Source organism: Paroedura picta, chromosome 5 (genome assembly GCF_049243985.1).
Source record: "Paroedura picta isolate Pp20150507F chromosome 5, Ppicta_v3.0, whole genome shotgun sequence".
Taxonomy (NCBI): domain Eukaryota; kingdom Metazoa; phylum Chordata; class Lepidosauria; order Squamata; family Gekkonidae; genus Paroedura; species Paroedura picta.
Genome location: NC_135373.1, coordinates 83636018 through 83662453, shown reverse-complemented (window position 1 = coordinate 83662453; position 26436 = coordinate 83636018). Strand labels below are relative to the sequence as shown.

Here is a 26436-nt window from a genome sequence, read left to right as displayed (position 1 = left end):
CTCCTCCCCCCCCCCCAGACCTTTGAGGCCTCAATTTCAACCCTCAAGGAACATTCCTAACCCAGAGGTCCACAACCTTCAGGTGTTGGCTGGAAATCTCCTGGAATTGGAGGTCATCTGCAGACAATAGGGATCTGCTCCACAGGGGAAAATATTTTGAAAGGGAGACTCTGCAATAACACCTCATCTCCAGGCTCCTGGAGAGGAAAGAGCTGCTTGGGAGTAGGGAACTAGGTGGTACTGTGCCCCAGAGGTTGTAGGATGCCAGTTGCCAGTTGGGACCAGGAGATTTGCAGGTCATTCCCAGACAACAGAGATCAGGGAGTCTGATGTGGGGACAGGAAGGAATTATTAGCCACCCTGAGACTCCTTTTAGCAATGAAAAGCAGGATATAAAAAAGCAATTCTTCTACTGGGAAGGCACTAATGGGAAGTTGCTATGGGAATCAGTGTCTCCCCACCCCATCCACATGTTCACATGGCCTCACAGGTCTTCTGTGCCCCATCTACAGTTTTCCCATCCTCCATGACATTGGTCTCAAATTTGCTTTGTTGTGATGGTCTTGGAAAGACTGCAGCAAGACCAAGATGTTATCCATATGGAAAAGGAAAGTCTACATCTTCTCAGTCCCACCCACATCAGCATTATTTTCCCTGCAGCAATTGCTTCTGATGGCTACCCCCACAGCATTCCTCAATTCTCTGATAGTAAATTGTAAACTTCACATGACCTACTCATGAGTAAACATCCCCAGGGCAGAACCTTTTCCTGGCCATTCTGGGTCCCAGAGGGCCACTAGTGGGCAGTTTCTACGCCTCCTGCAGTGCCCCACCTCCAGAAGGCACACAGAGGCTGCCCAGATCCCCCCCCCCACACACACACACACACACACACAATGTTCTCCAATTTGAAAGAGGCCAAGAAGCCAGGGCTACTCACTGGCAGCAGGACATGCTCTGAGGCCAATTCATCTTCCATCCAGCAAACCTCTGAAACTGGCAGTAAGTTGGAGGCAAAGAGCTGATCTTATTAAGCCCTTCCTGGCCAAGGGCTGCCTCCTGATTGGAGCTGAACTACCAGGGCAGGACATTCCTGGCCAAAGGCCAATCAGGTAGTAGGTAAGTAGTGGGTAAGTAGTCAGTTTGGACATTATAAGGTTTACTGATGAATTAAACCAACATGTGCCTAATCATATTATTCGTAATAAATAAGTTAAGAAGAACAAATATTGTTGAATATCCAGTGACCATATTCTGAATTTTATATATATGAGATTTCTATTGCATAAAAATACAATAGATCTATACATGGTTTACATTAATCCATCCTTGTTTTCCTCTCTATGGAATGTTTACATCTAAATCTTGCAACAATATTAAGTGAACTGTTATTTTGGATATTGGTATTTTAAAGAAAAATTGATAAATCAGACTGCTGATTTTTGGCCTTCAAATTCCTCATTGATTTATGTAATTTTTGCCTTAAACATTTCACAGAAACCTCTGGAGCAGTCTCTTCTGAGACATGGATAGGAAATACATCTAGCAGCACTGAAACGTGACAACATGGCTTTGATTGATTCTAACTTGTAGGTAAGTGCTTTAGGAATAGGGTTTCTGAAGTAAATTTATGATGGCAAAAATCCCAGGATTTCACAGCTGTCCAAATGCACATCTAACTTTTCCAGGTCACCAAGAGGTTACAATGAAGTGCAGGCAATTGTCAGGAAGGGGCCTGAGCTAAGCTCTCACTGGTGAGAGGATCGAAGTGTCCATTGAGATTTGGAGGGCAGACTGCTGGACATTGGAAGCTAGCTGGCCAGATTCAGCTGCCTGTGGGGAGAAAGTAAGAGAATTCTTGCCACAATTTTACACAGGCTTTATTTATTCAATTTATAGACCGCCACTCCCAGCCAGCTGGCTTGCCACCGTTGACAAAATAATATATAAAACATAAAACAGACCTCCCATAAAAACACCCCAATATTAACATCCACAAAAAACTCCAGCATAAAAATGGCAGTAAACAATCCAGGATAAAACTCCTCTCATGTTTCCTATGCCGATCTTTTTCTGAGATACTGCATGAGCGCATGTTCTAAAGTACACAGGTTTACAGTAATGATGCTGTGTTCATTTAGTCAGCAATATCTACTGAACAACTGTTTTTAACCTTTGGGAGTCATAAGTGACCTAGAACTTAGTCAGAAACTGCACAACAGCCAAAATTAAATCAGTAATGTGGCTTTGCCTCAAAGTTCATAAGGAAGTTGGTGTTTTTGTAATTGCTTCCCAGCTGACAGAAGTACCAGAAGAGCTGCAAACAGTGTCTAGAATTCTTTATTTATCTACAAAGGAACACAGTATGTTACCTGTACTGAAATATCCCAAAACACAGAATGCCCACTTATCTGCTCTAACACATAGACTGGCTAGGTTTATATGAATATTCATTTGCATTTCAAATCAATTTGTTTCCTCAATGTATGTTTTCCTTTGTTCACCTTTCGTAAAAATCACAGTGAGTAATTTTTACTGGCAAAACTATCTACCACAGTCAAAATCCAGGGGATTTCTGCACCTGTTAAATGTAGCATCATGCCAGTCGAATATATTCCGGCCCCTTCACATTACGTCGCCCACATCCAGCTGACAGCGCGCTACATCCTCCATTTAAAAGCGCTTGTTTGGGAATCGCATAAAGTGGATTCACCACCCTAAAAAGAGCTAGCAACTGGAGAGCAACCAGCAGGCAACCAGCGGAAGGAGGCTCAAGCAGGCTAGAGTCATCTGTATCATCCCCCTTGTACCCGCCTCACTCTTCCAGGTACAGGAATTTCTTTTTAAAAATGGTAATGTGCCTGGAGCAACTGATAGGCAGATATGTGTGTAGGAAATGCCAGAAATAAAACACCTTTAATGAAGACAGATATGGCGGGGAATGAGGTCGGGGGAGGAGGGAGCCCTAAGCAGTGAATAAAGACAAATAAAGATTTGTTTCTGGCACAAGAGCCTCTTGTGGCGCAGAGTGGTAAGGCTCTGCTTTGCCCATGAGGCTGGGAGTTCAATCCCAGCAGCCGGCTCAAGGCTGACTCAGCCTTCCATCCTTCCGAGGTTGGTAAAATGAGTACCCAGCTTGCTGGGGGGTAAACGGTAATGACTGGGGAAGGCACTGGCAAACCACCCCGTATTGAGTCTGCCATGAAAACGCTAGAGGGCGTCACCCCAAGGGACAGACATGACTTGGTGCTTGCACAGGGAATACCTTTACCTTTACCTCTGGCACAAAGCGTGACTCTTGAAAGTGGCATTCAAAAGCACTATGCACCTATGATTCCATGCATAGGCATTGCAATGGATAAGTCTGAATTTTAAAAAAGATTAGCAGGCATTGTGGGATCTTTAAATTGCTTCAAAATATGAAGAGGATTGGTTGCCTGGATTGATTGACAGGCAGAAGCACGATGCGTATAAGGTACGTTGCTCTCTTCCACCTTTTCCAGCAGCAGATGAGGAGGGTAAGACACTTGAAAAAAAGGCAGACAAAGATGAGACAAGAAAAAAAGTAAGGAGAGCCTGGGAGGTGTGGCACAGATGTGTGGCTGACACACAATTCTCCCAGAACTCTAGAGTTGCTATGCAGAGGCAGGCAATGCCAAACCACTACTGAATGTCTCTTGCAGAGTCACCATAAGTCAGCTGCTACTTGACAGCACTTTTTCTACCACCATTACTATGGGTGTCCATTTGGATATTTCTGAGCCCAAATTCTTCCTGAAATTTACCATTTAAGGTGGCTTGGGAGATGTCTAGGATAATTCAAAATTTTGGGGGAGCAAAGAAAATTTATCTCTCTAAATTCCAGGAGTGCTAGGTTCAGGTTAAGCAGCAGGAGGAAGGGGAAGAAAAAGTGAGAAAGCACACACAAAGTCCAGCCTGTTCAAAGCACTGATAGTGCTTAAATTCTTCAAACTGTAAAGATCTACTGTAGGCCTTGTGTCCGAACTCAAGAGGCCATCTCTTCTTCACTGAGCTGTTAAAGGACTGCAGCAGGAACACTGCAGCCTGATGGGGCACAGTCTCCCTCTCTTCCTCTGTCACCTGCCCTCTTGCTGCCTTAGGTGGGTGGGCAATTAAAATTATGGTTTTGTTGTTGTTGTTGAGATCCTAGGTTTTGGGTATCAACCTAAAAACTGTCCTCAAAATGGATTTTGAAAACCCTGTCAAAATGTTAGAGTAACAAAAAACATGCCCTTCCTGGAATCCCAAAATGAAATTAACATGGAAAAAAAGTTAAATGAACATTTGGAACTACTTCAACAGAAGTAGTGGCTTTGTCTGGTGTATCTGGAATGCTATTTGGGGAGGCACCTCACAGGATTGATTCATAGTATCCTTTTTCCATATCAGCAATGAAACCTATCTTTATGCATGTGAACTGACATACCATTTCTGCACAGAGGAATAAAATGCGAGCGACTTCCAGCTTGCAAACCTGGGATGGTAAATCTTACATTTGCAGCCCTCCTTATGGGGAGACCACTCCTGCAGTTTCCCTCTGCCCTGTCACGGCATTTTGCCTCCTGATGAGGCTGCAAGGGAAAGCAAGCCAAACGCCTCCCTCTGCTCCTTGGCTTGTTCATCACAGCAAGCCACCAATCACAGCAGAGCAGTTATCTTGTGGGCTTCCCCCACCACCACCATGAAATTAATTTTTTAAAGGCACTTCCACGTTGCTATGTGGTAATACAACAACACAGATGTATTTTTAATAGAAATCAACACTGCCCCATTGCTATGGAGAAACGCCAGAATGATACAGCATCACCCCTTTTTTTTTTAATTCATGTTCTTTTGCAGTTTATTTCTGTCTAGGTGGATTTCTGAGATGCCGAACATGGTCCCTGGAGCGCAAAAAGATATTTTGTGTTAATGGTTGGCTTTAAAACAAGGTGCTTAGATCCCTGTATGATCAGGAGAAGGCTGCCATATCACCGCACCCCCCACTTTTCCCAACTCATTCCCCACCACCAAAAAGTACAAACAGGACTGTGTTTTGCCCTCCTGATCCCAAAATATTGGACACTTTAAGATTATATTTCATCTTGAACCATGTAGGTTTGTGGTCGCACTGCAAGATGGACCATGCCATTAAAAAAACTTACTTGGAGCAGGAAATGGAAAGGGGGGGTGCAAGGGCAGGACAAAACTGGCATTTCCCCCTCCAGACGGTCTTATCTGGTTGCTCAACGATGGAACATTCTATTTAGGGTGGTAAATCTAGTTATCTCAATTCCTGAAATCACAAGTTAAAAATGGTCAAATCGCAACCTGGCTACTAGGCAGCCTCGGGATGCTGATGGTGTCACATGGAGGGGGCTCTATATGCCTCCAACATGCAAAGGCCATCCAGGAACATTTTCCTTGTGCAGAAATGGCCACAGTTTTGTTACCTAGTATTAGAGATGGTCTTTCCTTTTTTCTTGGGATCCTGACCCCTTTCAACATCAACTAAGTGTAGCATGTTGAGTAAAGTAGTGCCAATAAAAAGGTGTTCAATTGACTAGCCTTGTGTCAAATTAAGTATCTAATTAAATTAAATTCAGAGGACATTTTCTCCCATTTTGGGGATAGTGAGAAGGAACACGGTAGAAAACAGATGGCAAAAAAATGACTTTTCTTATAAACGCATGAGTTCATGCTTGTCCCAATCTATGTTGTTTTATGTTAAATTATCACCTATTACTGAAATAATGCAGCAATTTAATCACTTCTAGCTTTCTTTTTGTGGCATAACTCATTACCAGTATTAGAATTCATCATTGAGCCATTTAATATAGGATGAAAAGGTGATCCAGTGCACTGGAAATCATGTATTAGAGTAGATGAGGAATTAGATGACCTTGTGTCTTTTATGTTACTTCAGCCAGTCCTATAATATGAATGCAACACATCTCTTTCCTAGTATGTAGTTGTGTCATATGATAACTACTGTGTGCTTAATAACCCTGTGCTCTGCTAATAAATTATCATTCATAGTCAAAGTAAATGTAACAGAGACCTCATGGCTGCCATGAGTTCACTACAGCCATTTTAAAATACCACAGGGCCCAATTTTGATCAGGCCTGTGACATGGAGTTTTCTCCCCCAACTTGGGGGGGGGGCATAGCTCTTTCAGCACTTTAAAAGACACAGTGCAGGAGAAAATGGCTCCTGAGAGGGCTCTTTCAGCATTTAAAAATCATTTAACAATGGCAATCTCATTGCAGCTACAAGTTGTCCATCTCATTTAGGGACATAGCTGAGCAGGAAAAAAACTGCTCAGAATAAGCCAAACATTGCCTCTGTGTTAAGTTCCCACAATACTTCTCTCAGGAAGACTGATGTTCTAGCCAAGTGAAGTGTACACAACTTTGTCACTCACAGGTAATTGCAGCCCATGACATTACACGCCCTATTTGGTGCAGTGAAGATCGCAGCTTCCCTTCCACACAGACGCTTGAGGTTTTAAAAATTAACATCCCTCACTCCTGGCCTCATGTTGCATATGTGCACGTACAATGACAACTGCAGCATCTATATGTTGGCAGCACATGGGACAGTTGCACCTGGTGTTTCATGTTAACTTCTATGAGCCAAAGACCTAAAAAGATGTGCTTTGTTATTCCAAAATATTTTTTACAATGCTCTCAAAAATAAATGTGCTTGTGCATCATCGCTCTTTACTTCACGGAATTTGAGATTTATCTAAGTGCAAGCCATCAGCTCTCATTCTCATACAAGTAAAAGCAAGCCTCCATTAGACCAAGCAGCAGGAGAGATGAGTTTCTGGAACAACAATTTTTTTCCTGACTGAAATGTTAAAACATCACATAGCCATTACAAGTACGGTGCTGGATAATTAACAACAAATCTTTTACAGGAAGAGATTAATCTAGATGAAGCCACCATACAACTCTGCTGAAGCCATTGAACACCCCCTCAAATTATCATGTTTTGATATTACTGAAGGCACCTTTAAAATGTTTTTTTACTCAGCACACAGACAGGGAAACTAACTCTCACCTGCCAAGAAAACCCCTTGTATAATCAGTCTTTCCACTTTCATTAAAAAAAAACAACAAAAATTTTGGCCAATGAAGCACCACAGTTCTTAGAATGCAGGCTTTCTCTTTAAGAATTATATTTCTGCCTACCCTACTTCCACATTAAGTTTTCTGTTAAAAGGTACAAGTACTTAATCTTAGTGGTCTGATAAACTGCTGCTTCCCCAATGTTCATTTCTGTGTACACTCCAGTGAGTAGACAGAGTAAAATAAAAGGTCAACTGCTGAGACTCTTTCTACTTGGTTTCATTCATGTAGCATCACCATATGAGCAGGACAGAAGACCAGAATACTACAGGAACCACTGCTTTTTTTTTTAAGGTAACTATGACTGTTTCCACACTGGGAACTTGACTGCCCCAGCTCCTGTGCAGGAGCACAAATCGGGGGCAGATGAGGTGCACGGGGCCAAATGCTCCCCCGTGTGGGTGCAGGAATAGATGGGGCAACCTGCCACGACTAAAACTCCAGCCTGCAGCCCGGCATGAAACCTACAGTGCAAAAACAGGCTATAACAGGAAAAGAGACTTATGTCCCAATTCTCAATTTGCAATTCTATTTTTTTATTATTGAGATTAGGCATGGTATGAATGAAGAGACAGGGCTCCCCCCCCACACACACACACACACACACAAAAGCATTCAATAGACGTAAATTGGAAGGAGTAGCTTTTTAAATCATCTACTGAACTGGCACAATCTCTGGTGCATATTTTGGCTTGTTACACAGTTCTGTGCTTTATAGTTATAAACAAAAACAACATGATATATATAAGACTTTAAAACCCGCATATAGAAACTTTTAGAGCAACTGAATGGTTCCTCCCATGTAGAGAACAAAAATGAAGGGGATAGGCAGGAAAACCCCAACAAGAGGCTGACTTATACAGTGAATGCTACTCTACAGCCTTGTACAAGTAGGCTGGTTATCATTATGAATCTGTTCACCAGTGAAGCAAGGGTATGGCTGAAAGAATCTTTGGAAATTCTACATTCCATCTGAGCATCTAACAGATACAACAACCAAGCAGGCCAGGAAGGAGAACATGTGGCAAAACTATATTCAAAACCTAACTTGATAACTAGAGATATATCTTCAACTAAGTCAAGCCTAAACAAGATATTTGGGGGCATTATTTAAGCCAAATACAAATTAAAGAATATTATCAGCTGCCATTGTAGCTGAAAAATATAAGCCAAATGTTTTCGACTTTTACTCAGATACGTTCAGCTATACCAAAGAGAACCAAAATCAGCTGAGGTCTCAGCCCCCATCACTCTAGCTGTTCTTCTCAGGTATGAGTGTGACGGCAAGAGATGACCTCACTGCACACAAATTCTGCCCTCCCAGCCAGGTCTGCCGGTGGCAGCGAGACACCTATCCACCATATGCAGGTCTAGGGACAACATCTCTTCTGGCACAGTTTAAACTGCACCACAGGAGAAATCCTGCCACCTGCATGTGGTAGGGAGAGACCTACCTGTCATATGTAGATCCTTGGGACAGCTTCTCCTGTGGGCTAGGTTTTTTTAAGGCATTTTTCTTCTTGGGTCTATTAAACCCAGAAAAAAATCTGGGATTTCCCAAAAATCCCAAATCCCAAAACTGCACCAGTATTGAGATCCAGGACTCTTTGGAAACACCTTGGCAGGGAGATAACAGGCCCAAATCAAAAAATGCCAGGGTTGTGGGGTTTTGTTTTTGTTTTTTTGTAGAGCTTTTTTGCACACTCCTATTTATAACTGAAACTCTATTCTGTGTTACAAACAACTACTTTTAATCTATATATTTAGCAAAAACAGACAAGACCAATGGAATTCCAACAGCAGATATTTTGCCACTCTGTATTGTTGACACCCCCATACATGATGTTGAAATGCTGTTGCATTTACATTAAGCATGCCCTCATGCCTCAATACATTTTATGTTCTCAAAAATGTGACTACTCAGATAATAGAATGGCTTGATTAGAAGACCGCAGAGTTTTAAATAATCAATACTGCTTCACATGACATGAACAAAGTAGACATGCTTGAAAATCACATATGTATACACAATGTATGCTGAAATAGATACTTTATGTCTTCAAAAAAACATGTATATACACTCCATAGATGACTCTGGATTCCCAATCATACATATGCATTATTCACAGAGAACAAAAAAGAACCTGAAGCACCCTTTTAAGTTACTGGTCATATTGTGGATATTCCACTTCTTAATTTCAGTCCCAGAACCAGAGTTATAGTGTAGTGTAGAATCATTACTCATACATAAGTTACCACCATATCACTAGCCAGATTAATGAGATGAACTGGAAGACTGCTTCTGTGGGTTGGTATCTTTGCCATGAGCCAACTCCCAAGTCTTCCTGCAGCTGCTCTTGCTTCCTAATAAAGGCAGGGGTGTCAGAAATCCCCATGCACTTTGCAGATGTTAAATATATAATATTTAACTTTTGGCTTAAGATTTCCATGGAGAGGGGGAGCATTCCATCAGCAGAGCACAACCATCCCCTCCCCTTCTTGCTACAGCCCAAAAGTTCCCTCAAAAACTGCTACTCTTGGAGCACAGTGGCATTGCCATACCCCTACTTTCTTCTGCACACCCCTTCCTCCCAGCCTGAATATATAAACCACACCGGTAACAGCATGAGCAAATCCCACATGACACAAAACACGGGGAGTAACAATCATGTTTTGTGCCTCAGAGACACTTATAGAACTAAACACAGCGGGGGATTTTGTGACCACAACATATGCTTCCAAGAAAGCCTTTTTGGAAGAAATTCGAAAGTGCCAACGGGATGACAATAATTAAGCCACACCAGGCTAAAAGACAATGATGCCTCTTTCTGAATTATATTTTGCTTGATATGCGATCACCGACCATTAACATAATTTGGACAAAGTTCCCTCCAAATCCATGACTCATTTTCATGTCTCCAGTTCTGTAATCCTGAATTATAATTCAACCAAAAACCACCCTTCATGTTGCCCTTCTCCAGTACCATCTAGCCAGTTCTAGTTTTCTCCTGATATGATGCCAAACTCTTTTGTCATAATATTTTGTTTCTCTAAAAGAACCCTTTTTATAAGAGACAAAATACAGTATTGACCAGCTTGGTTTTAGTGTCAGTAATTATAATTTGATCCTGGCTATCAACAGAACTGCAACAGAGGCTTCCGATATACACTAATTTCCTCCTTCTTTCATCTGATTTCCTCAAAACCAGGACAGATCTCTGCCTCCCATCTGATCTATTACCTTTTCCAAACCACACTTGCACCACACAGACTGATTATGCATGGCAGTGGCCCCACCAGTGGAGAAGCATGCACCACCATTTACAGAGGATGCATGGGGGACACTATAAAGTGGCCCAACCTGGTGCACCACTTTCCATGTCTCCACAGGGGACACATTTCAGCAACGGACCAGCTCCATGGCGAAATGCATACCCCCAGGGAAAGCTGCCACAGCGGAACAGTTGCAGGGGGGTGGGCAGGGGGTTCATTTTACAGGAAGATAGGATTTCAGGAAACTGCAATCCCACCTTCCTGCAAAATGGCGCACAAAGCACCAGTCAACCCCGCAGCACTATGCACCACTGCAGAGCCAAGTGGGCATATTTGTTCTGTCCTCAGCCACCATAGCTCATGGAGGTACCAGGAGGTGTACGGGTCTGCCCCAGCCTAGCCTTTGATAGTGGCTGTGGCAAAAAAGGGAATGCTGAAGAATCAGCATTCCCTTGCTGTGGGCCATCAGAGTCCCTAAATCAAGCCAGGGCTGGGAGGGGGCCAGGATGGCAGCAACGTCATGTGTAAGCAATGATTAGTCCAAATGTATGTTCTATCTTCCTGCATCATATTTGCTGATGCAGATGACCAGATTGGGCTGTAAAAGTAAAGTGTTCCTCCAAGTTGAATGGCTAAAAAGGTACAAAATATTTTGAGACAAATAATGTTATGAGAACTGAATATAAAAATGTTTTAATCTGAGCCCATCTTTCCAAAAGTAAGGAACTGCAATGCAATATATAAAGGCTTTAAAAATACTTACTACGACACCATTCTTAGTGGTAGTCTCACGGTATGTAAAGTTGCAAACTGCCCAGGCTAGGTAGTATGTAGACATGAGGGGTGTCTGTGAAAAGTGGTCTGTAACCCATCCATCTTCCTCAAAAACAGAAGTTTCCACAGGCATATTGGACAAAGATAAATAGGTTGCTTGATGTTTGATGCTGATTTTGAATGTGGCCTTGTAGATAGGCTCGTCAAAGCAAGGAAAGGCTTTTCTGGCATGGGTAGGTGAAAACTGTGTAACTGCAAGAAACCTGGTGACAAAAAAGAAAGTGTATTTTATTCAAAGCTAGAAGCACAGATGCAATGAGACTATTAATAAACTACTGCAAAACAAATAGAATACAGCCAACATGCAAAATAAAATCATCCTAGTTACTTTTCCTTCAGAACATTGTTCCACTCAATAAATAATGTGTGTTGGTAATACACCAGTGTACTAATGCCATGCAATTCACCACAGTCTGCTAAAAATACTATTTGAAAGAACGCCGACTACTTTTTCTTGTATCACACTCTGTGGCTAACAAACATTTTATTTAAAACTAGGGAAAATATTTATTGACTTAGCTTTGGAACTCTTGCATAACAAAAACCAACAAAATTGTAACTAGCATTAACCCCTTAAAGTGTAACATAAGAATCGTCAACTATTACATCAATAATTGCATTATCCCCAGGAAATTGTCTCAGTCCTTCAGTAATTACAGGACACTCTTGATATTCTAGGTGTTATAACTTTATTATCTCACATAAGAATACTGTTGGGAGTAATTTTTCCAGTGCAGATGGTATCTGTAAGCTTCAGGTGTCATTAGTATGTTTTAGTGTTCATAGCATGGAATTCAAAGTAAATTGATCCTCCTCACCAACCTTACAAAGTGGAAAACTGGGGAGAGGATCTGAATGTGTTTTGAGACTGAATGTGTTTTGAGAGTGTTTTGAAGCTGTTTTGAGACTACTATATGTAGAGAAAAGTAAAAGATAAAAACCTACTCTTCTTCATAGGAATAAACTGGAAATCTGAAGTGGAAAAGATAGAATCAGAAGAAAAAACTACCTATTAGTATCCTTTCCTAAACACTAAAATACCTCTAAGTCTTTAGAACTACATGGCTGCATATAATATACTCTTTTTGAACTTATTTGCATTAAGAAGAAGAAGAGTTGGTTCTTATATGCCGCTTTTCTCTACCCAAAGGAGGCTCAAAACGGCCTACAGTCGCCTTCCCTTTCCTCTCCCTATAACAGACACCCTGTGAGGTTGGGGAGGCTGAGAGAGCCCTGATATCACTGCTCAGTCAGAACGGCTTTATCAGTGCCATGGCGAGCCCAAGGACACCCAGTTGTCTGCATGTGGGGGAGTACAGAATCAAATCCGGCATGCCAGATTAGAAATCCACGCTCCTAACCACTACACCATATTGGCTCTCCTAACCACTACACCAAACTAAACCAATGTACTTTTCAAATGTTTTGTAACATTTTCCATTTCCATAATGATAAGCATCACATTATTTTTCTAGCACAATAAAAAGTTTGTTTTAGTTCTAAAAGCTTGACAACCTTACTAATGAACATTAATATTTTGTCCAGTTTCAAATTTAGAGTGATAGCATACATTTTTATTACAGAGGGCATGCATCCCATAGTGCCAATTAGATGAAGAATTATTTGGGTTGTGAATGCAAAATAATAGAGTTACTCTATATTTATATCACCATATCAGAGTTTCATAATCCTGATAATATTTTATCTGTATACCTCCAAAATTGGAACTTATTCTTACCAAAAGACTTCTCAGAAAAATCTTAAATACAGCAATTTATGAGCAAAGCTGGCACTGCTAAGTTTTCTTTTGCAATTAATTTTAATGAGCTCACAGGCAAAATGCATACACAGGGAATTCAACAAACATATATTCTAAAAATATTTTAGCTCTGCCATCTATACGCTTTCCAATGTCTTTTATTAAAGTTAACTGGGAACAACCTGTTAGGCTGCAGCTTCTAAAAGGCATGAACGCCAGAACTCTTAAACTATATTAATTTTAATAACTAACTTCCATAGGGAACCAATTGGTTTAGATATATGGTGAGGTCCTCTACAGCTAGATATTTTTAATTATTTATATCCATTTATATCACAGGAAGCAAGCAGACTTGCACCCTAGCTAAATTATTTATAAAGGCAACTTAGGAGAGCCACAGTTTTATGTATGTTTTTAGAACTAACATACTCAGACCCCAAAGTAATACACTTAACAGTGTCATTCTAAGCAGAGTCGCATGCTTCTAAGAACATTGAGTTTGATGAACTAAAAAGGGCATAACTGTTTAGGACTGTACTGTAAAGTGCCTGATGTATATACCTGAAGAGTGGGTATGGTATTGAGTCAATCATTACTTTGCACTGGCTTCCCTACCAAGACAAATATGTTACTTCTGCTGCATATGGACAATACAAAAATGCAATACGTAGTTAGGACAAAAAGAAAAAAGGCAAGACGCAAAGGATGAAACTCATTCACAGCCAGAGGTGCAGATGCCAAGTAGTGCTGTGAGATATTAAGTATATCCTATCAAAACAGGGCAACATGGTTTTAATTTTAACTATTTTAATATCCAAGGCTGCAATCCTGGGTATCATTATTCACGCAATCAATGACAGAATTACATCCCAAATGTATAATTATAAAAAGTGGCATACAAATGACAGTAATTTGCAGCTATTTTAATTCCCCTGGTCTGTTAACAAGGTTGACATGTTACCTCAACAACTTGTCTATATTGACATTTTACTATTGGGGGGAGGGGGGATGAAATCAAGCAACCAAGGTGGAAGTAGTTATTTTGTTCTAGTTTTATTCAAAATATATGATACAATACAATCTCAAACCATCTATGCAGCCATCTTCATTTTGTTTTATGTCAAGAAACAAACCAAAGAAAGGCTGACACCCATTTTTATCACGAGTCTCATTTTACTTTATCCATTTTAAATCCAGTCAAATCAATAGGATTAAAATGAAATAAGTCTGCTTAGGAGTGTGCTACTGGTCTCTTCAATTAGAAAGTAAATCTTGCTGTGTTGTTAGGAAATGACAGAGAAGAAGAGCTGCTTTTTTGGACCCCACTACCTAAAGAAGAAGAGCCTCTTGTGGCGCAAGAGCCTCTTGTGGCGCAGAGTGGTAAGGCAGCCGTCTGAAAGCTTTGCCCATAAGGCTGGGAGTTCAATCCCAGCAGCCGGCTCAAGGTTGACTCAGCCTTCCATCCTTCCGAGGTCGGTAAAATGAGTACCCAGCTTGCTGGGGGGTAAACGGTAATGACTGGGGAAGGCACTGGCAAGCCACCCCGTATTGAGTCTGCCATGAAAACGCTGGAGAGCGTCACCCCAAGGGTCAGACATGACTCGGTGCTTGCACAGGGGATACCTTTACCTTTACCTAAAGAAGTCTCAAAGTGGCTTACAATTGCTTTCTCTTCCCCTCCCCTGACAGAGCTCTAAGAGAACTATAACTGGCCCAAGGTCATCATGCAAGCTGTAAGCAGAGGAGTGGGAAATCAAACCCAGTTATCCCGATTAGCGACAACTACTCTTAACCACTACACCAAGGGAAGCCCCTTCCATTGAAATATATCATGCTTGTTAGTCCACAGACCACTTCAAATACAGAAAATAAGTGAAAACCATTTCAAATCATTTTATAGCATCCACTATTATGACAGACTGCTTTGTTTTCCGACAGAAAACTCAAACTGCTAAAATGAAGTTTTGCTGAAGCATCAGGTCTGCACCCATACTTTTTAGAGATTGCTCTATCATTGGCTAAAGTGTTATAACAGTTAAGTGAATTAATAAGAATTTGAAAGAAATATATTGACAATTCTTTATGGCAATTTTCAGTCAATACTTTAGAAATACTCAAATTAACAAAAATTCTCAGGAGTAATTTGATCAATTTAGCATCCCATAGCAATTATGAAATAACTTTAGCTGTAAAATGACTTGTTATGGTACTTCTCATAGTACCTAGATCTACTAAAACTGAGAGATGCATGTTCCATTGGTGTTCCATTATACTTGCAACATTTCAGAAACAGATTTCTAATTCAATGTTAGCTATATTTTACTATTCTGCCAAGAAAGTGCTTGATACTCTGTGTGATTAGATATTGATCTGTTGCTAACTTAAATGGGACTATGTCTATTAACCGTGGTTTAAAAATCTGACTCAATGCAATTAAATATATGCATAGCAAAAAAATAAAGTGTATAAGTGTAAAAATAAAGTGCATTATGGCATGTTATAAAATGTTATTACTTTCTCTGCACATTGTAAAACTATCTTGTAATTTCTAACATTTAAGGCCTTGTCATTAAAAAATACTTCTGTTCCAAACATTTTGATGTATTAAAGTTCTGCCACAACTCTTGTATTGCATACTTGTTATTGCAAACTATGACTCAAACAAGTGTATTGGGAAGAGGAACATATCTGTATGCCTTACTTTATTTTGTGCATGCAGCTATATGCTTCAAACCACTTTGCAAACTTTCTGACCAGCTGACATCTTCACCACTCAACAATTAATGTAGCAAACAGATTCTCTGCAGAATTCTGCAACTGAATTTTGGGAGGAAACCATTTTATGAAGGCAAATTATCCCAACCCCTAACTTGAACCGTAAGTATTTGATAGAACTACTAAACAGGCAGTACAATCCTAAGGGCTACCTGCATTGTGGTGGCTGGCCGCTGGTATAATTGACCCTTATGGCAGCATATATCTTAGATGCACCAGTGTAATGGTCAGTTGGCTACCTCAGCACATTCCCCCACTTAGGATTGCACTGGGGGGTAAAGGTATCCCCTGTGCAAGCACCGGGTCTGACCCTTGGGGTTACGCCCTCCAGCGTTTTCATGGCAGACTCAATAGGGGGTGGCCTTGCCAGTGCCTTCCCCAGTCATTACCGTTTTGCCCCCCAGCAAGTTGGGTACTCATTTTACCGACCTTGGAAGGATGGAAGGCTGAGTCAACCTTGAGCTGGCTGCTGGGATTGAACTCCCAACCTCATGGGCAGAGCTTCAGACTGCATGTTGGCTGCCTTACCACTCTGCACCACAAGAGGCTCTAGGATTGCTCTGTAAATGTATTAAGTAAGAGTTAGAACTTCCATAAGAGGATTGGAGAAAATTGTTTTTTGGGATGACAAATCTTTTAAGCAAACCATTTCATTCAGCAGAGAGTAAAAAAGGTGAGGTTTACAAAATAATGTCGTTGAAAATAAATTCATTTTATATCTTTGCTAGCAAAGCTATTAGGAAATTTGACTTGCTTTCAACTAGAGCATAGCTCTTAATGTTTGATTTGTTGCATGAATTAAGAAACTGCACGTTCTCTCACACATAAATGGACTGTAACTCTACCAGAAGAATCTGAGTAAACCCAATGGAATCTTCTCAAACTCTGTTAATAAAATTCTGGCAGTATGCACACAGATGAAGAAGATCCTCTTAAGCCACATTCTTTTGAATGGAAAAAAAATTAATTATCTCTGTGTTTGCTGGAAGAATAAAATCAGCTCTCATTACATTTAAAACTTTACTCTTACCTTGCTTTTTCATAGCAAAGTTCAAAGTTACATAAGTTTTCTTTTTTGTGCCATGTTGCATATAATGAATTGCTGTTTATGTTATTTTTCTTCATTATATCTACACTGATTCCCAACTATATCTTCTGTGTTCAGATATAAGTCTTACTAGATGTACATTAATTGGTATGACCCCTATTTTTCACTTTTAATTAAGGGGGGAAAGTACACACAGTACCACAGTTATCGGTTAACAACTGCCCTAAAGTAAAAGTGTAACCTTTACTTTAAAATTTCTCCCTCTCCACCCCACTAGCTTCTCAAACACAGGTCTGAAACTTCACCTGTAACATACATCAGGATTTCCTTGTAAACAGCTGCAAGAAGTAGGTTGTCCTAAAGTTATCAGCAATTTACTACTGCAAGCTACTTTGGAATCCTATGTGCACAATAAAATGAATTCTCAGTATACCCCCCCTTCCAACCTGGATAACCCAGGCAAGCCCAATCCCAACAGATCTCAGAAACTAAGCTGGGTTGGCCCAGACTAGCACTTGCAAGAACAATCTCCAAGGAATACCAGAGTCATGACACAGGGGCAGGAAATGGCAAACCACCTCTCTTGCCTAGCAGACAGACAATCTCCTGCATACTCACATACCATACCATAAATAATATAGCTCATCTAACCAGATGTTTTAGAAGTCCACTTTAAGGGTTCTCTTGATCTCTAAATTATCCAGAACTATCCCTCTCTTTAAAATAGTCTCCCTGACCCTTTTCTTGGTTTTCCTATGTGTTGATTTCACAGCATAGAGGAAAAGGATGTTATTCAGAGGGGATTAATTGACCTAGAGCTCCAGCAGAAGTCAAGAGGAGAGTGGGGATCAAACTAATCAAGTATTAATCTTGTATTGACTTGAATGACAACTCCATGTGATTCTCAGAATCTCTCAGTACATATCTTCAGAGAGTTGTGATGGAAGGGGCAATCAGGATTATAGGGTGGAAGTAGGTGAATCCAAAAGTATTAATGCTGCCTTTTTTATTTTTTACAGAAACCATTACTACCTATACTGAGAAAACTGCTTATATGAAATACACAGAATTGCTGCTCCACTCCCCCCTTTCTTTCTAGCACTGCCATCCAAGGCTCTCTAAAACACTATCAGTTCCTTTATACTCAGAGCAGGAGTGGACCCAACATGCAAAGGTAGATGCACTAGAATCCAAAGAGAGACCTGTTAGCATGCCCATATGCTTGCACAGGATCCTCTCTCTTAAGTACATCTGCCATCAAAGCATCTTAAAGTGTAGAAGTGTCAGTAGCAAGATCTACATATGGGTCTAGATTAGAATACAATTCCTACATGTTACTTTCTCTTTCTGTGGCTCGCGAGGTCCTAGCTTCCCCCTGCTTCCTTGCTCTCTTTTGACTGAAAGCTAACAAAAGGTAGACCATACAAGTAAACAAATAAATAAATGGGCACCTACTAAGGACATTTGTTAATGCTGCCCAGCACTTCTATGTGCAACAGACAGTTTAAGTACTCTATTTCTGCCATTCAGAAAGTTGCTGAAGTTTAGGCCAATTGGTAATTTATCTACATGTATGCACGACTTTCTGGGGCAATCAGAAAATCCGCTAAGGATTGTAAGACTTTTTCTCCCTCTTTCGTTGAGACTAAACCAAAGAGTCTGCCGGATAATAGGAGGGAACGGGACTTACGGCGTCACCTTAGGGGAGATGAGAGATTTAAGGATTTAGGCTCTCCCACCCCTCACAGGGGGAGAAGAGGGCTTCCTGCACAGTGCGGCTAAGGGGGCATGCGCGGCGCCTTCTTTGGCCTGGGATGGGACGGTCCGCTACCTTCTCTCCCCGTAGAGGACGTAAGAGCTTCGGAAGAAGCCGAGCAGCTCGTTCTCAATGGGCGCGTGGTAGAGGATCTTGAGGTTGTAACTTCGCAGCGCCTCCAGACTCCGGTTGAGGACGACCACGAAGACCTGGGTCTGCGGGAAGAGAAAGAAGCTGGAGACGCGCAGGGCGCCGGCCAGCCGGTCCTCGGCCACGCGGACGGCCTCGATGTGCATGCGGTGGGCGTGGAGGACGATGTAGCGGGTGGCGTTGAGGCACTCCACCTGCACGTTGACCTCGCCGCCGAAGGTGAAGTTCTCCATGAAGGCGCTCAGCATCAGGTTGTAGTGGAGCGGGCGCAGGTGGCCGGGCAGGCGCAGCTGAGTCCAGGGCGGCGGCTCCCGGCGCCGCTGCCACTCCTCCTCCTCCTCCTCGCCCTCGTCCGGCCCGCCTCCCGGGGCCGGGCCCTCCGCTGCCGCCCCGCCGCGCCCAGGGGGCTCCCCGGCGTGGTTATGGTTCAGCCGGGCGCTTCCTGCGGCTGCCGGGGCGCTCCCGTTGGCCGCCCTGCTGTCCGCCGCGGCGTCACCGCCGGGCCCGCCGCCGCCGCCGCCGCCGCCGCTGCACTCCTCGATGCGCACGCTGAGCAAGACGGCGATCATGGTGACCACCAGCAGCGCCAGGATGGAGACGGCGAAGCCCAGCACCAGGCGCTTGTGCACCGTGATGTGCCTCTCCGTGGTGCGCGGCCGCACGGCCGCCGCGTCCGCCCACTGGCCCGAGAGCCCCCTGCTGCCGTTCCTCAGGGCGGCGTCCTCCTCGATCATCATGGGCGTGAAGGAGCCGCTGTTCGCCCGCTTCTCGGCCAGGGGCATCAGAGGAGCAGCGCCACCCACGGCTCCTCCCGCGGGGCGCCCGCCGCCCCCCGCCGGGACCAGGCAGGCATGAGTCGCTCGGCTGGGAGAAGGAGCGCGAGAGAGAAGGCGGGAAAAAGAAGGAGAGAAAGGCTCGCCGCCTCGCGTCTGGCGTCCTCCCGCTGCCGCAGCCGCTGCGGGTGTCACTTTGCCAGGCGCCCCATCTCACTCCCTAAGAGCGGCCGAGGGAAGCACCATGTGGGAGGAAGGCGGAACGGGGCGTGGGGGGGGGGCTCCGCCCGGCCCCCAGCAGAGCGAGCGCGCAACTTGGGCGCCAGTCAGCAGGACCCGCTGCCTCCGAGCCGCCTCTGGCTGGCGAAGCGAGAGTGGGACTCTGCGCGCGGCGGCGGCGGGAGGGCAGGCAAGGCGGCGAAGGGGAGGGCTCCGACTCTTCACGCCCTCCCCCGCGGGTACTTATTCACACCCTCAAACTCGCCGCGCCACAAACTCTCCTCCCCCTCGGTCCCTCCGGCCTTAAAGCCGCAGTCTCTGTTTGCCCGCCGCTCGAGCCGCTCCGCCTGCTCCGAGCAAGAAGCGGCGCTGGGTGCGCTGCTCGGTGGGAAAGGGCGCCGAGAGCTCGCGCTCCAGCCGCGCAGGGCAGCCTCCCGGCACTTGCAGCCCGCCTCGAGGCGCTTCGGGCTGCCCGTCGCTTGCCTTGCGTGCTTCAGCGGAGAGAAGCTTGAGGCCGCGCGGCGGCTGCCGGCGTGGGAGGCGCGAAACGAGGCTTTGTAGTTGGCGCTCCCGCTGCTTGCTGTGCCGCTTGCTGGGGGTTGGGAACGCCTCACGTCCCTCGAGAGGGGGCCGAGCCGAGAGCCTCGCCAAAGGAGGGGCGCGGGCGGGCGAGTCTCTGTGTATCCAACCCGCGAGGGAGATCGCGGGGCTACTTGGATGAATGGGAAGTCCCAGGAGATAGAATCGGGAACGAGAAACTAGAGCGCTGTGACCGGGCTGTCGCGCTCCACGATTTCCGCTTCTAGGCACTTGGCTATGCACCGAGAGCCAGGCTTCCTCTTCGGGTGGAGGGTGGGAGGGAGAGCTGGGAGTCTGAATCTGCATAGTGTCTGGAAGGCATCCAGGGGCCGATGATGACATACAGTCTCTTTGGCAGATCCTGTTTTGATGATCTGGCATGTGTCAGATTGTAAATCCACCTTGCTAGGGGATTTGCCGGGAATCCATGTAGGTATCAGTTATACACATAAATATTGATAGTATATAATATGTGCTGTAGAACTACTGAATGTATTATTTCTTCAGTAGGTGTGCTTCAAGAAGGCTGGGAGAAAGTTGTTGATTCAGGATGAAGCTCTTGCGCTGTTCTCAGAGGGTAGCAATAGTTTGTTCACCAGTTGTCCTGAAGGACCCATGAGTCTTGGTTGGGGAAGAAGGAGCTATTCTGGTAACTCCAGATATGTGTATCATAATGGGCAATGAAGGAGTCACCCATTCTAATGTAGACAACAATTGGTACTTTTAATTTCTCCTGGTTAACTTTCAACCAATGTCTGTATACACAAGCAAGCTCTGCTACCTATGCCAGACTGGTGTGTCCACAGTCTGAGCACAAGTTACTCCATTCTAAGCCCATTGATCTTAAGGGCCTATTTCTGTTTAGGGTGGTACTGCAATTGTTCAGAAGCCATGTTGAGACAAGCTCTTACACATCCTGACTAATCCTGATTTGTCTGACAGAACATCATCCCCTTTCCAGCTTTTTTCCCCATGGAATTGCAGCTGCACTCCAAACAATTCTCCCACAACCCCTTTCAACAATAGGAAGAGTGGTTGCGTAGTCTCATGAAAGCAGAACATGAAAACCATAATGCATCAGACAACTTTTTTTTAGGAAGAACATTGAGCTAACAGACATGGTTCTGGCCCCTCATGATGAGTTTGTGCATTTTCAGTCTGCAGTCAGATTATGAGATCGATGTCTTCAGAAGACCAAATACAATTTTGCATGGCACCAAAATCTAAAGGGGGTAAGTCCTGAAGTTGGTTGACCATAAACACACTTTGAGCTAAAATTGGATGTAATCATATTTAAAAAAAAAAAAAAACACCAGTCGATTCAAATCCAGTAGCAATTTAGGGACCAATAAGAGTCAAAGCTCCCTTTGTCAGACAGAAATAATAGTGGCTTGAGTTTCTACTGGTGTTTGATGAAGGAAACTCTGGCTCTTGAAGGATTATACCCTGAAACTCTTGTTGGCCTTTAAGGTGCTACTGGACTCAAATCTGTCATACCAACACAGCTACTCTCTAATATAACCGTAGCGACTGCATGAAGTTACAAAGATTCAGCACTTAATACATGAATCATGTTTCAGGAAAGCTTTAGTGCTGTCCTGAATGTTGGTGAAGGTTTGTGGTAATGAACCACACACTGCTTACAAGGGTTATTTGCAAACAATTAGTCAGATGACATCTTATAGAATAAGTAATTTAAAACTTTCCAAATGATATGAAAGCAGTTCTGTAAGCCCTTGAAAGTTGATGTGCTAACTAAGTATTTTAAATTTGTACCCATAGTATGAAGCAGCCTTCAATGAAACACGTAAGCAAGTATAGGCTTATCACAATCAGCCCCTGAATCCAGAATTCTGACAGGAATCTGACATGATTTCCAAGCAAGCTCAAAACTCAGCAGCTCACTTAAAAAACAAAACTAAGCACTGAAACAACCACTGTCTTGCATAGCAAATGTAGCTGTTCTCCTGGGTAAAGCAATTCCTCTTTTGCCTATAAGGGTCAAAACATTAAAGTCTCCAAGAAACTGCCTTCAGCATGTGTGTTAAACTGTTCTCAAATGCATGGTTAAATGTCACTTCAGTCAACATACGCAGGCATCCAACACTTACAGATTCCTAAGTATTTTAAGGGCAGCTTAATGGTGAACAAAAAAAAGTAAATGTTGAAAAAAAGGGTAGGTGGGAGACATTTGAAGAATCAGAGTCATTAGCAGGAATTTATCATTGTTCTGTAATGCCCTTCTGAATTGATCGGTGCCTACAATCTATCAGGGACTCAGCTATGATCTTATAGAATCTGAATTAACTTTTAACAGACACAAATGCTTTTTCCTAAGAAAAGTGAGGAGTCTGTTCCAAGAATGACTAGAGGGAAGAGGAGGGATGCAGTGCATGTGTACTACAGCATGAACATGAAATGTAAGCATGTTGAGCGTGAATATGACGATATTGTATGGAAAACGGATATGTGCAGAAGATGGAGCGGGGGAAGTAGCTGCATTGAAGAGGCATTTTCAGAGTGGGCTAGAACTCAGACTGCAGAGGAAAGGGAAAATCTACAAGCCCCATCCTTCAATTTTATCCCCTCATTCTAGTATTCATAACCTGATCTAGATTAGCGATCCCCAACCTGTGGGCTGCGGACCACATGTGGTCCGTCAACTAATTGGAGGTGGGCCGCGAAGGATGCCTTCTCCCCCCCCCCAGCCTTTTACAACACACTTTGGGTGTCATTGTCTCCCATCACTCCCAGATGGGACTATCTCGTTGCAGAGAAACAAGCTCAGGGTTCCCATTGATTTGTCATTGGCATGAGTTAAAATTTCCATAAAAATAAAATGTTCCTTATGTTCATTGTTGTGGCATGTCTGTATCTTATTTTGAAGGGATGTTTAAACATTGCCATAGCGATCAGAGAGCGTTAGGGCAGTGGTTGAGAGTAGAGGAGTAAACTACCCCCCCCCACCGGGCCTCAGTAAAATTGTCAAGCATTGAGTGGTCCCTGGTGATAAAAAGGTTGGGGACCACTGATCTAGATGACTCAGGCTAACCTGATATTGTCAAGGTAGGCCCTGATTAAATGGAAGACCACCAAGGAAGTCCAGGAATACTACCCAGAGGCATGCAATAGCAAACTGCTTGTCTGTCTCTTGCCTTGAGAACTCTCCATGGTCACCATAAGTCAGCTTGATGACACTTTCCACCACTGCAGGTATTCATAAATCACACACTCCAGCCCTGTTCCCATAGAATGTTGCAGCTGTACGCATATAACTGTGTCCATTATGAGCCAGTTTTATGAGCCTATATGAGCAATAACCAGGAAACTGCTAAGGAATCTTATGCATTCAGCTCCCAAGCTATCAACTACCAAGACCAGTAACAACCTGCTCCAGTTCACTTGCACTAAAAATAGAAAACTATGTTATCATTACCATTATTTTTTGTGTCCATTGACCCCTTCCTTCTGGGGGAAAATAAACTGTAGCAGTAACTTCCTTTGTTCTTTTAGCAATGGGTGTTAGTAAAGGTTAAGGGAGCAGGGATTCTTTGGGCGTGGCAAGAAACTTCATTTGACAGGAGGGAGAATCTGACTAAACAAAATGCATGGAGATGGGCTGCCAACCAGCGGGCTAAAGAGAGAACATGGCTGGATAAAGAACTCTTCAATCAGTCACAAAGCTAGTGAAATACATGATGGAGAAATAGATCCCAGCAGAAGAGAATGAAAGTCCTCAAATAAAGGTATAGGGTAAATTGGTTCCTCCCTGAAATCTTCTAAAACAGTGGCTAAGGAGGACCATTACAAGAGGTGGAAAGCAAGGACTTTTTGTTGTAATTAGTGGGGAAAGTATTGTTGAAAGAAGATTAATAAACCACATACTGGTAGTTTTTATATTATCCATTATAGATGTTTCATATATAATACATAGATCTATGTGTCTGGGTGCTTTTCACAAAACCATCAGAGGAAGAGAGTTTTCTTAGTAATCTCAGTTTCTTTCTTACAGTTCCAAACAACATGAATCTTTTCAGTTGTTTGACTTAACATATTTATGTGCAAGATTCAACGACTGTGTAGATGACAACTTGCCAGATCCTGGTTCAACTCACTATTTGAAAATAGATACCACTTTGAAGATATGGTGAGCATATGATCTGGTTATGTTTCTGAAGTATTTTTTTTAAGTCTGTCAGCTTAATTTTAAAATACTGTTTAGGATGAATGCAAGGATAAGTTGAATGGACAGCAGGTAGTTTTGGGGTGTAAATAAGCATCACTTGACTATGAAAAACAGAACTGCTTCCCAGAAGACTGGAGGAGGGGGAACCACAGAATTGGCATTATATTATATAATTACTGGAAGATAACTTTTATTTTAGTGCTATTTAAGAGTGCCAACTGCTTTACAATCCTTACTGAATTATTCATCATAATAATAACTATAGACAAAGTTGTGGCTATTCCTGTTTCGCAGAAACTTGGAGATAGTGATTTGGTCACCAAAAGGGTCTACAGCTATGGCAGCCTTTGGATTAAGATCTTATGTCATCACTAACACACTTTATATTGGGCTCTATGTCAGCATTGTATTCATTTTCTATGACAGAGGAAGTGACCTTCTGATAATTGAGAGCAGATTCTCAACTCAGAAGAGATTTCAAGTCTGTCTAAATAGTCACATTGTACTACCTGCAATAAGCATGCAATTTGGCCAGTGTGTGAAATTGCAGATAATTTGAACTAAATGAAAAAAAACCCTAAATATGAATACTAGATTCATTTGTTTACATAACAGCCTTGTATAGTTCTTGGATATTTTCTAGCTGTGCTGTATTCATTAACAGGTTTCACAGGTGTTGGATCTGAATTCCAGTCATCACCTTTTATCTCTGTGACACTGCTGGAAAGTAACAGATCTAGGCTTATTTCTGAAACACATTTTAACAATGACTCCAATTATTTGAAAAAAATTCCTTCAGGCCATCAGTATCCTGTATACAAATGCATTTTATGAGCCACAAGCCACGATTTCACTTAACTTGTGCTATATGCACATCATCTCATACCTTGACCAAATCACTCTAAAAATTAGCCTTCCGAGATGTAATTTTTCAGAACATGCACTTATATACATCTAATCTAGTTCCAATTTCCTATATTAGCCTATTTAGGGGTAAGGAAATACAACTTATTGACAACATCATTGAAGTTCTCCTTTTGTCACAATCTCAATGGCACAGCATTTCATGGCCATTTTATAGAATTAATACAAAGATATCTCAACCATTTAGAGTTGAACACATTCATAGGACACAAATTCCCTAAACAGAGTTACGGTGTAAGTTTCAGAGAAAACTTTAGGTATTTTGGTTTACCCCTTTTCTGCTTGCATCAAATTTTCTTTGAAAAATGAATGATGGTGGAAGCTTAAGAGTAGTTTAAAGTAGTCTTTCTCTAAGCCAACTAAGGAGGGTATGTTGATAATTCCTTCCTGACTCCAGGCTTGCCAGGTTAGTTCCTCACTATGATTGGGTTGACTCCATCTTTTGATTTAGGCCTTGTAGTACATTCTTTGTTTACAGCTTCATATGTCCATCTAGCGAGATGTATTTTTCCTAGACTCCTTAGATGCCCGTCTTTTTTGATAACTGATTGATTACAAAGCAGCATTCATATGGGAATTTCCTAACTTGTGGCCCAAGTTAATTCCTTCAGTAGGAGAGAGCTAAGAAATAATTAGATAATCTCTGAAACCAAGGGCATGCCTAACTCTATAGAATCAGGCAATAAAAAAGTTAAATGTTGACTGGATGTTATCCTTTATTATATATAGTGAACAAAGTAATTATTGTTAGGATTGATGACTTTAATAGGGGATCATGGAAGATAGCTAGTAGCTATGATGACTAAAGGAAACCTTTGTATCCAGAGACAGTTAACCTGTTGATATCACCAGAGAAGGCCTTGATTTTAGTGTACTGCTTTTGGCCCTACAAGGCAACTGGTTGGCCATTGTGAAACTGGATGCTGGACTCCATGAACAGCTGTCTGATTCAGCAGGGCTCTTGTGTTCTTTAAACAATCCACTCATTCCTCAATGTTTAACTATTTACCAGCCTAATATTCTCAT

General features: G+C 42.6%; 1 protein-coding gene across 2 annotated transcripts in view; it reads right to left on the bottom strand.

Annotated features, from left to right (window-relative positions):
* The window catches only part of TRHDE (thyrotropin releasing hormone degrading enzyme), a 309348-nt gene extending 288826 nt beyond the window's left edge, over positions 1-20522 (bottom strand). Inside the window, exons 1-2 of one of the 2 annotated variants that reach the window (XM_077338833.1) lie at positions 18655-20522; positions 11171-11444 (exon numbers count right to left, since the gene is read on the bottom strand). In XM_077338833.1, coding sequence (XP_077194948.1) covers positions 11171-11444; positions 18655-19511 — 1131 coding nt within the window. In that variant the 5' untranslated portion in view covers positions 19512-20522. The remainder of the gene's footprint in view (positions 1-11170; positions 11445-18654) is intronic. The other variant, XM_077338834.1, reaches the window with a different exon arrangement.
* Positions 20523-26436: the final 5914 nt, after the last annotated feature.